We start from the raw sequence: 11,407 nt of genomic DNA, 5'->3' as shown, positions 1-11,407 counted from the left end.
ACTTGGGTCTTTGCACATGCCGGGCCTTCATCCACGGTGACAGTTGCGTATGAAGGCCACTGTCCTCTTTTGAGGTCTTAGTCTTGCTTCCTTCTGCTGGCCCCAGACCTGTCTCCCTACGGGGCACCCCTGTGCCCCCTGCTCTGTCCTGATGCCAGAGGATCCTTTTTGACCAGGAAGCTGGGAGATAAAATAGACAGGGGACATGACCACCCCGTCTCATTCTGGATCCCAGTGGGTGTTGAGGACTCTGAGAAATAAATGTTTTGCTGAAAAAATGCCAGGGTGATGTGTGGTTGGTGTCATGGGGAACAGGAGTGCCGAAGCCCAGGTATCAGCACTCCAGGATACTGCTGGGACCCTCAAAGGGTTAGTGGTTGTGACCTGGGGTGGAGGTGGGGCGGCTCCGGCTCTCAGTCCCCACAGGAGGGCCCTGGGTGTGAACAGTGAGGACAACGCTGCTTAATCTCTGCCTTACTCCCTGGCCCCTCATCCTCTTCTGCTGCCTTGTCCCAAACTCCCAGCCCCCAAACAGAACAGGATATACCAGCCCCTACCTAGCACCCATGGGATGAGCAGTCATAAGACAGGGCACATGGCCCCTAGGCTTTTTATAGCAGTGGTGGGAGGGGCAGAAACCTGAGGATTCCATTATCCTAACGGGAACAGGAACCATAAGGAATACCATCGGTTGATGGCACGGATGGGCCAGGTTCACTGAAAGAAAGTTGCAGGGCCAGGAAGGAAATGGGTTGTTGAGATGCACCTTATGAATCCATGTGCCTTGGGGTTCCAGGAAGCTTCCAGCTCAGCAATTAATGCAGGACACAGGATCTCAGAGCAAACATCACTCCCCAGTTCTTTTGGGGCCACACCCTGCAGCACTCAAGGGTTACTCCTGGCAGGCTCAGGGGACCCTTATGGGATGACAGGATTCTACCCGGGTTGGCCATGTGCAAGGCAAATGCCTTCCCCGCTGTGCTATCCGTCTGGCACCTGCTTTCCATTTCTTACATGACTCTTGTCTTAGATAAGTCAGGAGGCCTACTGCTGGGGCTGCCTGCTTCTATGCCAGGCCTGAGCCCAAAGAGTCAATTCTGTGCCCATCAATGTCCACTTAATGAAGTTGGTGTGCTGCTAGACAGAAGGCACCTGAGGAAGAAGGGGAGGGTGGGGGGGAAGGAGGGAAGGGGTTTCAATGAAGAGTCACAGACCAGAAGTCAAAGACGGTAAGTTTATCCTCAACCAAATGCTTCAGGTCTTGTAATCTGCATATACAAAGAATTGGCGACTTTCACGGGCAGGACACTCAGAGTGAGATGGAACCATAACAGACAGTAATAAGGGACACTGAGGAGAAACCCACACAGTACCGGGATTTACACACACACACACACACACACACACACACACACACACCGGGATTTACACACACACACACACACACACACACACTACATCTCCAGGTGCAGAAATGGAGGGTTGAGTCCATTTTAAAAAGTTTTAAAAAACATTAAAAATCCCTTGGACAACACTGATGTGCCTCCCTCCTGCCTCAATGCAGAAAGATGGTTCAAGGGCCCTGTGGTGACCACGAGCCCTCCCAGTTAGAAAACAGGAGTTCTCGGTCACCACTCAGCAACTGGGCTGGGACCTCATACAGGTGTGGCCCTGCCCCGAGTCTGTTGAACACTCGCCTCTGAAGGGACGCAAGGAACCCACTTTCCAGCTGGACCAAAGGGCCTGGGGTCTCTGGTGCCCACCTGGGGGACGTGAACTGAAAGGGTTTTATGACCAGGACCCTCCATCCCAACGGTGGGGTGGATGGAGGTGAATCTTCGCCAGGACCCCTAGGAACATCCCAAAAGGGGCACCCAAGGAGCTAGGAAAAGATGAGTTCATCCGCTTCTGGGCAGAAAGGACTGAGGTTAAGGCATCTCCATTTGCACCCAGACCCACATTCGCCCTGGTACCAACTGTGGGGATGGCGTCCATCCTACCGTTGGGCTCATTTTTAGGGCTCAGGGGCATCAAAGTGCCTGTCACTTCCCCTTTAGTCAAAAAAAGGCTCTGACTGGAGACAAACAATGAGAACACAAACCAGATGAGGGGGCCACAATCCTCAGAGGGGTGCCTTGGACGAAGACTGGCTGGGATGTGCAGCTGGGGTGCAGGTGGCCCCCCGAGCTGGTGTTTCTTCAGTCCTCAAGCAGGTCTGGGGCTTAACGGAGACTCGGAGGCCAGATTAGCTATGAGCGAGTCACCCCCAGGACCCAGCCCAGCCTTGCATGTGTAGGTCAGAGACAGGAACACAGTTCTCTCAGTCCCTGTTCTCTAACAGGGATGGGATGAGGCTGCCAGACAGGCCCAGTCAGCTGCAGTGGCTCTTCACAGTCACAGAGGGAGCAGAAGGCGGCACTCCTGACGTGTGAGGAAGGCCCCATCTTCACTGCCATAGTTCGCCAATGGCCACATGCTCGACTCACCCAGATGCGTCCCATTTTCAGTCCTGCCCTGCAGGTGGGTCCTCGTCACCCAAGTCATAAACAGTCTCAGCAGCATTTTCGTTCAAAAATAAGTTACCCTTTACGGAAGGGCCCCTCCTCTTCTCGGATTCAGGATCCACGAGGGGGGGACTTTAAAAAAAAACAAAACGGTATAAATCTAGAATTTGTTTTTCTTTTTTAAAGATTATCTTTCTTACAAACAATCCATTTTTACAAGAGTTTTTAATACCAAAATTTATCTTGGAGCATTTCTTGTCTAATAGTCTGCAGCAGGGTTCTGTCCGTACCCCCAACGTGCTCTAGCGGCTCTGGGCAGTAGAACTGGTCACCTTGTGCCAAGGGAGTTTGCAGGTCCCACTGCAGGTTGGCAGGGACCACTGAAAGCAGGAGGCCCCAGGCTCAGCTGGGATGCTGTGAGGGCTGATTTTGTTGCATGGAGCCCCCTAACCTCTCAGTCTCATCCTGCCCAGCCCCCCGTGACCCAGACACAACCCAGATTCTCCAGCCCACTCCAGACTGCACTCAGTTTTTCAACGCTCTTAAAAGTGTACAGATGGGGCTACAGTATAGCATGGTGGGGAGGGCAATTGCCTTGTTTAAAGGCATAACCCAGGTTTAATCCTTGGCATCCCACATGGTCCCCAGCACGGCTCAGTGATTCCTGAGCACAGAACCAGGAGTGAGCCTTGAGCATCATCGGGTGTGGCCTCCCCCAAAATGCGAAGGTAAATCACAGCAATTTTCAGGGATGTTCCCCCTTGCCAATTGGGAGGAATCTTCCAGAAGATGCTTCCCAGCATTCGCTGCTCAGCCAGGCCAGATCAGTGTTAGGAAAGGGAATTAATTGGCCCCAATTCCTGGGGTGCATCCTTCAGAACTAAGGTACTGGGGCGTTTCCTAGCCCCACAGACTGAGGAGACTTAAAACCACTGCTAATGTTTAGAGATTCTCAAACCGTGAGATTCAATGGTCTGAACCTGACAAAAAATTAAAAAATATCTACTGACATTAGCAGATGGGGTATTATTATGTGACCTTAATATGTTATTTCAGATTTTTAAAAGAGGTTTCATAATAACATTACAGTACGTGGCCTTAAACACATAACAAAATATATACAAGAAAATTAGGAAGATATTAATGGGAACCATGAAATAAATTAACATGACTTCTTTTTTACAAAATATACTGACCATTAAATTAAAAAATATTTTAAGGCAGGAGTTCTCATTTGAAATTAGCATAATCAGAAAATATATCAATAAAGTCTTGTACCACTTTGTAGCAGAATTCATACTGTTCCTGAAAAAGAAAAGAAAAACAAAACAAACCATATGAAAATGAGACGCGACAAAACCTTCATTTCACTAGTGGCAATGTTGAGAAAGGAATTTCAGGACACAAGTTTTGAAATATCACTCTGGACACAGAACTTATAAGAACCTGGGGCTGGGGGAGGGAAGTTCCCCCAATAAAACTGAGCTTTTCCTGATTTGCTCTGGCGTCATACAGGGCTGGGTAGCCTGGGGGTTGGTAATCACCAGCTACATTCTGGGCCCCTAAACAGGTCTGGATTCATCTCTGCTTAGGTGGCGTCAGGACAATTTGAGAGGCAAAGGTCTCAAATTTGAGGCACGAAAAACTCCTATTTCTGAACAGAAAAGAAACAGAACCTTCACTTCAGACATATTCCAATGTGCACTGAAGTCTCGTCAGCTCACCATCTGCATATTTCTGTGGGTCTCGGGGCAGTGCTGGGAAGTTGAGGGCACCCAGTGAAACAGAGGGGCAGAGATGCCCATCTGAGGAGGGACACCTGGGGAATATGGGGGCCAGAGATGCTCAGCCAGAGTTGAGCCCTGTGAGGCTCCAGCCTAGGGTTCTGGTTTAGGAGGCCCTCTGAGGATTTGGGGGTCCGCCCCTTCGTACATGCTGGGTACAAACTTGTCACCATAGTCCCAACAGTGCAGGGAAAGGCCCAGGGAAAAAATAAGGCTAGGGGCCAGGAGTTTGGGGAAGACACGAAGAATCCCCGGATGTTCACGTGGATGCAGATTCAGGCCTCGGGGGTCTTCTTCCGGGTCCTGCCCAGGGCTCGGAACTACGGTGAGGTCAAACGGAGGCCTGTCCGGTGACACCCACATTTGGGAGACACAAGCCCATCCACGCTACCCCTTTCCATCCCCACCCTGTCCATACCCTGCCTCTGCCTTTTCCGTGCCCCTCTCCACACCTCCCCATCCTGTTCCTTTCTTGTCACTGCCATACCAGGGTCTGCACCATGTGCGGCCTCTGCAACCTTAGGCTTTTCACTGCCTGAAAGACGTCCAGGAGCCCCTCTGCTTTCACACGCTCCAGGATGTTGCTGAGTGCAATGAAAGTACCAGTGCGCCCTGCGCCAGCACTGTGGAGACGGGAGATGGTGAGCTGATGTTAGGGAGGGAAAACAGGAGGTCCGGACTTGGCCCAGCCCAACCCAGCCCAGCACGCCCGGCCAGGTCACCTGCAGTGCACGGTGATGGGGTGGTTGCCTGTCTGCTGTTGCTGCTTCTGCACAGCTGTGATGAGGTCGATCATGCCCTTGCCCTCGACTGGCACCCCGATCTCGGGCCAGCCATGGAAGTGGAACTGCCGGACTGTGCGGGGCGCCTCCTCCTGGCGGCCAGGGGGCTGTAGGAAGTGAGGGCAGAGTGCTAGCCAGTCCCCTCTGTGACCCTAGGTCCCACCTGCATTGGCTGGTCCCCTAGGTCTCCTCTCTCAGCAGAGTCCTCACTTGTCCATTTGGGAATCTTGGCAGGGTTGCTTGGCACTGTGCCCCCCACAAAGGGAAAGCCAGCAGCTCTCCTTGCTGGTCAGGGGCCTGGTCACTAGGGACCACCCATGAACTCCCCAGCCCATGGCCTCTCTGACAGCCTCACAGCTTCCTAGGGAAGGGGGCACTATCTCTTCAGCAGCTGGGACACTTACACTCAGCCTTATGGCACTGGGGGTCAGGGATGGAGCCATCTGGGTGGTGGGGTCCCCATGCCATGGACCCAGATTGGCTCTTGGCTGCAGCTGACCACAGAGGCATGTCCCGAGCAGCTGAGCAGGCTCCAACAGGGCAGGGAGACAAGGTCCCTGTACCCCCAGGCCCAGCATCTTTGCTTGTCGCTGCTAGGGCATCAATGAGTGAGTGTGTGTGTATGGAGGGTGACTTTGCCTAGAGCTGCCCCCAGCCCCACCCACAGACATGACACAGGTCTGAGCTCTCGATCCACACCTGTTTGCATGTGACCAGAAAGTCTCGTATGCTAATGCCATCCGTGAGGACGTCACTCCGGGCTTCGATGGTCACATCGCCATGTGTGACCTCGCCATCAGAAGGCCAATACTGGTAGCACTTGTCCTGGGGAGAAGACAGCATCCCTCAGGGCACAGGACAGGCTCTGCCCGAACCCTCCAGTCAATGCTTTTTGGGAGAAAAGAAACACTGTCGCCGCTGCTGGATTAACAGGTTCCCATTCTATTCAGGATATTTCTTCTTTGCTTGTGCTTCACTCATTGGATAGAAGCTCCTTTGGATTGAAGCAACTTTCAGATTGGTGCCTTAGACTACCTGTTCTCCTTCCCAGGGTGTGGTCTTTGGTTTCCCAAAAAAGCACCTGGTCTCAGGGAGAAGCTGCTTGCAGTTTTTGTTTTTCATGACTGAGCTATCTGTTTGCCAGGAGCAGAAGGCTTGCTGTGGAAGTTCTTGAACCTGTTTCATCTCCTCAACCATGTGTCGATTGTTTCCTGTATTGCCATTTACTTCCAGATTCGCGTCTCCCCAATGCCGAGATTAGGGCATGAGGTTTTTGCTTCAGATGGCAAACAGGGGTGCCCAACACTGGTTCCTACTGCCCAGGACCCAGGAGGACTCAGAGACAGACACTGTCCCTCAACTTGGACCTGCAGAGGTGGAAGCATGTGGAACGGAGACCCAGAAATGTGGGCTCCTGTGTAGACATGTCACCAGGTCCCTAACACCCCCCACAAAGGGGCTGGGGGCAGTGGTGCTTGGACCTTGGTGACAGGAAGCACAAGTGAGGTCTGAGAGGCCCCAGAGGACACTGGACAAATTGGATAAGACCCCTGGTGTTCCCACAGAGAACCCCAACATCTACTCCAGCATGATCCAGGGATGCTCAGGGCCCTTAGGTCCTGGTGGGTTATGGCCAAGTCTGTGCTCACAGGAGCCCTGAGTTGTGCCTTTGTGCTCACAGGGTGGCCCTCAGGACCCTGGGTGCGGGTGGGCCCGGGGACACTGGAGTATCCAAGTCAGCCCTGGGCACTATGTGGAGTGCTCTGACGGAGGAACCAAGTGAGGAGCATGGATGCTCCAGCTCAGGACCTATCCCCACTGCTCCCCCTAAATCCCCTCTTGCAGCCCCCTGGTCCCAGGAGCTGACCTGCTCCCGCTCCTGCACTTCTGTCAGCATGACGACCGTGTGGCACCGCCACTCCCACACCATCCTCCAGAAGTCTTCCACCGTGTGCGCCAGCGGGCCCTGAGTGGCGATGAAGTGGTCCTTCTGCCGGTAGCCCTGCATGGACACCATGGCCAATCCTCACCATGGCGGTGGATGGGCCAGACACTCTAGGCAGCAGGTAAAAAAGCCACCGGGGAGGTGGACATGGAGGCGCACATGTGATGGGCTGGGGGCCAGGCTGAGGGCCACACTCACATCGATGAAGGACGCGTTGATGTAGTCCGTGTGCTCCTGGCCCCTCTTCATGGACAGGATCACGCGGTTGAAATCATCTGCGAGGCAGCGGATCCATAAGTGCCACCCTCCTGTCCTGTCTCCCTCTCCCTCTGCACCCCCAACTGTGGGACAATGCCTTACCTCTACCCCTCCTGGGACCCCTGTGGCCGGGACGGGGCTCTGACTCCCAGTGACATTAACCTGGGCGTGAATGGGTCACTCAGAGTGGCTAGATATGGCAGCTCTGAGGTTTGGGTATGAGATTTGAGTGGGAGGCCCAGCCTGGCCAGTGGTGTGAGTGTGAGCAGGTGTGAGTTCGAGGGAGGATCAGTGGGTTTGAGGTGTGTGATAGAGAGTCGCTGGGTGTGTGGAAGTGTCAGTCGGTGTGTGCGGGTGTGGACAGCTGTGGCAATGACTGGGTGTGTGTGTGGCCAAGCGGGTGTGAGCGTGATACTACCCAGCCAGTTCAGGCAGCAGGTGCCCACAGTAGTGGGCGCTTCCTCCACCGGTTCTCCCCTCTCTTCTCAGGGTCTGGGCCTCCTCTCAAGGGTGCCTGATTTCTATGACTTGCTCTCACCCGAGGGTGCCCGCCCGCCCGCGCCTGCTCACACGGGATGATCTGTATCACACGGGCCTTCTTCATGTTGGCCGGCAGGTTGCCCGTCCGCATGTTCTCCTTCATGATCCGGACGTTGGTCAGTTTCTGCAGCACAAAGGGCCACAGTCCAGCCAGTGGGGTTACCGGGGAGGGAGCTGCACTAGACTGGGGGACAAGAACCGCGCTGACCACCGCACTGACCACCGTTCTGACCACCAAGCTCACCCGAAACTCCTCCTCCAGCCCCAGCTTGTGGAAGTGGGGGGTGGGGCTGTGCAGCGCCTGCAGGTGCCTCTCCAGGCTGGACACGTCCATCTCAGTGTCCCCATACAGGTGATGCTCCAGCAAGGCCTGGTAGATGAACGTGTACTGCATCTGCGGGCACAGCAAGAATCAGCCAAAGCTGCGGACACGGGATCCCTCGTCTGGTCATCTGGACACCCTCCCGCACGGCCTGGTACTCACATCTGTCTGCACCATCTGTGGGCGCTGGCTGCGGATCCTTGACACGAACTCGAACACGTCCACCCTTTGCTCCGCCTGCATCATGTCCATCATGGCATCGATGACGATGAAGGTGCCCGTCCGGCCCACACCCGCGCTAGGGTTGCACAGGAACAGCCGTGCGGTGAGCCACGTGATCCCCCACCCAGGCCCTCAAGAGCAAAGTGGCGGGCCTAGGGGATCTCCGAAGGGTAGCCTTGATTAGGAGGAAGCCTGCACCCCAAGGCTGTCCTGGCCAGCGGCGAGCAGTTCCAGGCATGGCCACCAGAGGGCAGCATCGCCCAAGTAAAAGATCTTTGTCCTGTGCCAGAGAGGCACCTGCATCACCAGCAGCTGCCCTGTGGCCCTGCTTGGGGGCAATGGGGAACCTGGGAACTGCCCGCTGACGGTGCTTCCTGACTCTTCTGAGTGGCACTCCTGGGACGCTCGCTTCGAAGCACCTGGGTCCCTTCCCCACCTTGTCTGGGCCCTCTCCTCACCTTCCCACAACCTCCCAATCAGGGGACCCAGATATTGCTGCTTCTTCTGGAGTCTTGGCCCACAGCCTAGGGCCCCTTCCTAGTGCCTCTCCAACACTCGGGCTGTTGCCTGGGTTGTTGCTTCCTATCAGACCCTTGCTAGAGCCAGTGCAACCTGAGACAGGTACACAGGTTGGGAGTGGGATCTCTGCACAGCAGCCCTGCAGCAGTGTAAGTCGCAGTAGCCCAGATGCTGGCTAGACGAGGCTGTGGCTGAACAGGGTCAGCACACAGGAGAGGAGCGTGGGGCCGTGGGGCCCAATGGCCCAGCAGAAACACCTGTTTCTCTCCCTCCATGATTAAGGATGAACAGGGCTCAGGCCTGAGCCTTTGCACAGATGAGAGTCAGCATCCCGGGTCACCCCAGAATTGGCAGGGTCCAAGGCCTAAGCCCCACCTATGGGGCTGCCCAGGGCTCCTCACCCCATCACGGGGCTCCCTGTCAGGATGGGTGCAAGGATGGGAAAGAGGGTTGTGACCCCAGGACGTCCAGTCTGTGCCTTGTGGCAGCTGCCCCCTCTCACCTAATCCTGGGGGACCCATGGACAGGCTCTCCCAGCAGGCAGACTCTCCCAGCAGACCACTACCTTCCTTGACACCCTACAAGGAGGGAGGGGGCAGGACTGGACACAGAGGTCAGGAGGTATGGGGCAAGGCTGAAGGTCACGCTGCAGAGTTGGGTGTGACCCTGTGTACTGACACACAGGATGGGGAACCATCTAGGGGTGCCTCACCCTGCGCTGAGTGGCTGCTGTGTGGGGCTGAGAGACGATGTGCAGGGTCAGGGCTCATTCCAGGGAGCAGGAGCTCAGTGGTGGGTACAGGTCACGGTTCTCTCCCAGCAGCCACCCCGACAGCTCAGTCCGGACTCTGGGCTCAGGGACACCCATAACCTTTGACCCCACTGCCTGGGTGTGCCTCAACTTCCCGACAGTTCCTTTGCTCCCCCTTCCCTGATATTAGTCACTTGTCGCACTCAAGATCACGGGACAACAGTCACACACAGACACAGGACACACTCGCCAGTGGGGTTGGGCATGGAAGAAGGCTGCCTGGCCCCTGCACCCCATCTTCTAACATTGGCCACCTGTACCCCAACTTCCAACCTGCCCTTGCTTCCCAACTTGCTCATGCATCCATCAGTCTACTTTCTACACTGAAAGTCAAGTGGAGATTTGGTGCCTATAAGCTGACACAGAATACAAACCCTGACACTGGGGTACCTGTACTCCAACTGTCTTCCATCCACCCAATGGAGATTGACCCAAAGGGTCAGTGAGGAGCATGGCAGAGGCACATCCAGGAGGCCCACTCTGAGCCCTGCCTGGACTCTCCCAGAAAGACTTGGGGCTCCATGCAGGGGGAGGGTCTCAGGTGCCCGGAAGCCTATGCCTTTGTTTGAGATCGGGGTCCCTGCTTGCCAAGGGTGGCCCCGTTAGTGTGGGTGTGTGGCAGGCTGTGTAGCTGGTTTCCTGCACGTACGTACCTGCAGTGCACGATGATGGGGCCAGCATGGGGCGGGTTGAGCGCCTTCACCTTCTTCAGGAACTTGAGCATCCCGATGGGGGTAAAGGGGACCCCGAAGTCGGGCCAGCTGGTGAAGTGCAGCTGTGATACCAGCCTCGGGACTTTGGTGCCATTGGGGAGCTGCTATGGGAAATGGGGGGCCGGTCAGGGTCACAAGAGGATGGTGGGCACGTGGGTGCATGTATGACCCCGTTGTGTGGGCTATGAGGGTGTATGTGTGTGACCCTGTGGTGTGGATGGGACGCAGATGTGTGACCACATGTTGTATGACCATGTAGTCATAAGCCATGTGGTATGACCCAGTGTTGTGGGCTGTGGATACGTGGGTATGTGTGTGACCCTGTGCTATGGGCTGTGTGTGTGTGTGTGTGTGTGTGTGTGTCACCGTGTCTCATGTGCCCACATCCTCAGCCCCCAGCTCCACCCTGGGTCCCCTCACCGACTGGACGCAGAACTTGCGGACGGTGTAGTCCACCAGCGCCACGCAGTCTTCCACACACACCCGGATGTGGCCATAGGTCCAGCAGCCCTGGTCAGGCCAGTACTGGAAACACTTCTCCTGGGGGGAAGGGGCCAGCAGGGCAGGTCAGTGCGGTGGGGCTGCCACTGTTCCCCCAAGGCCTCCCTGGTCCTCTGAAGGCAGGAAGAGCTCCATGGAAGCCCCAGACAGGTTAGATCCTCCACCTCCAGGGCATATCTCACTTCACGTTGGGGGTATCTAGTTCAGGTTCTGGGGCATTCAGGCACAGAGAGGCCACCATGCCCCCAAACCCTTGCCAGCGGTGGACAAGCTCAGTCTGGACAGAGCCCAGGCCCAGCACTGCAGTGTTGGAGCCCATAGGGGCCACAGACAAAAGTCCAAAGCAGCTCAGCAACCCAGAAAACAGCTCCTTGGGGTCACACCAGCACAGCACCAGCCCTGCCCAAACCCCTGCACCCCCAAGCGGCCCCAGCACAGCCAGTCTCAGCCCGGGTGCCCCCAGGGTAGACGGGGGTGGCTGCATCTCAGGGCTCAGCAGGAAACGA

At 55.7% G+C, this 11,407-nt stretch overlaps 1 protein-coding gene across 3 annotated transcripts in view; it reads right to left on the bottom strand.

The window, feature by feature from the left end:
• Window positions 1-3,516: 3,516 nt before the first annotated feature.
• The window catches only part of PTPRE (protein tyrosine phosphatase receptor type E), a 69,964-nt gene continuing 62,073 nt past the window's right edge, over window positions 3,517-11,407 (bottom strand). For 2 of the 3 annotated variants that reach the window (XM_049790594.1, XM_049790596.1), the window contains 11 exons: window positions 10,821-10,940; window positions 10,341-10,504; window positions 8,298-8,433; window positions 8,058-8,207; window positions 7,844-7,937; window positions 7,214-7,290; window positions 6,938-7,072; window positions 5,770-5,895; window positions 5,011-5,177; window positions 4,776-4,911; window positions 3,517-3,809 (listed from right to left, as the gene is read on the bottom strand). In XM_049790594.1, the coding sequence (XP_049646551.1) occupies window positions 3,735-3,809; window positions 4,776-4,911; window positions 5,011-5,177; window positions 5,770-5,895; window positions 6,938-7,072; window positions 7,214-7,290; window positions 7,844-7,937; window positions 8,058-8,207; window positions 8,298-8,433; window positions 10,341-10,504; window positions 10,821-10,940 (1,380 nt within the window). In that variant the 3' untranslated portion in view covers window positions 3,517-3,734. The remainder of the gene's footprint in view (window positions 3,810-4,775; window positions 4,912-5,010; window positions 5,178-5,769; window positions 5,896-6,937; window positions 7,073-7,213; window positions 7,291-7,843; window positions 7,938-8,057; window positions 8,208-8,297; window positions 8,434-10,340; window positions 10,505-10,820; window positions 10,941-11,407) is intronic. The other variant, XM_049790595.1, reaches the window with a different exon arrangement.

Source organism: Suncus etruscus, chromosome 17 (assembly GCF_024139225.1).
Source record: "Suncus etruscus isolate mSunEtr1 chromosome 17, mSunEtr1.pri.cur, whole genome shotgun sequence".
NCBI lineage: Eukaryota > Metazoa > Chordata > Mammalia > Eulipotyphla > Soricidae > Suncus > Suncus etruscus.
The sequence above is the reverse complement of the archived record's forward strand: the minus strand, read 5'-3'. Positions and strand labels throughout refer to the sequence as shown.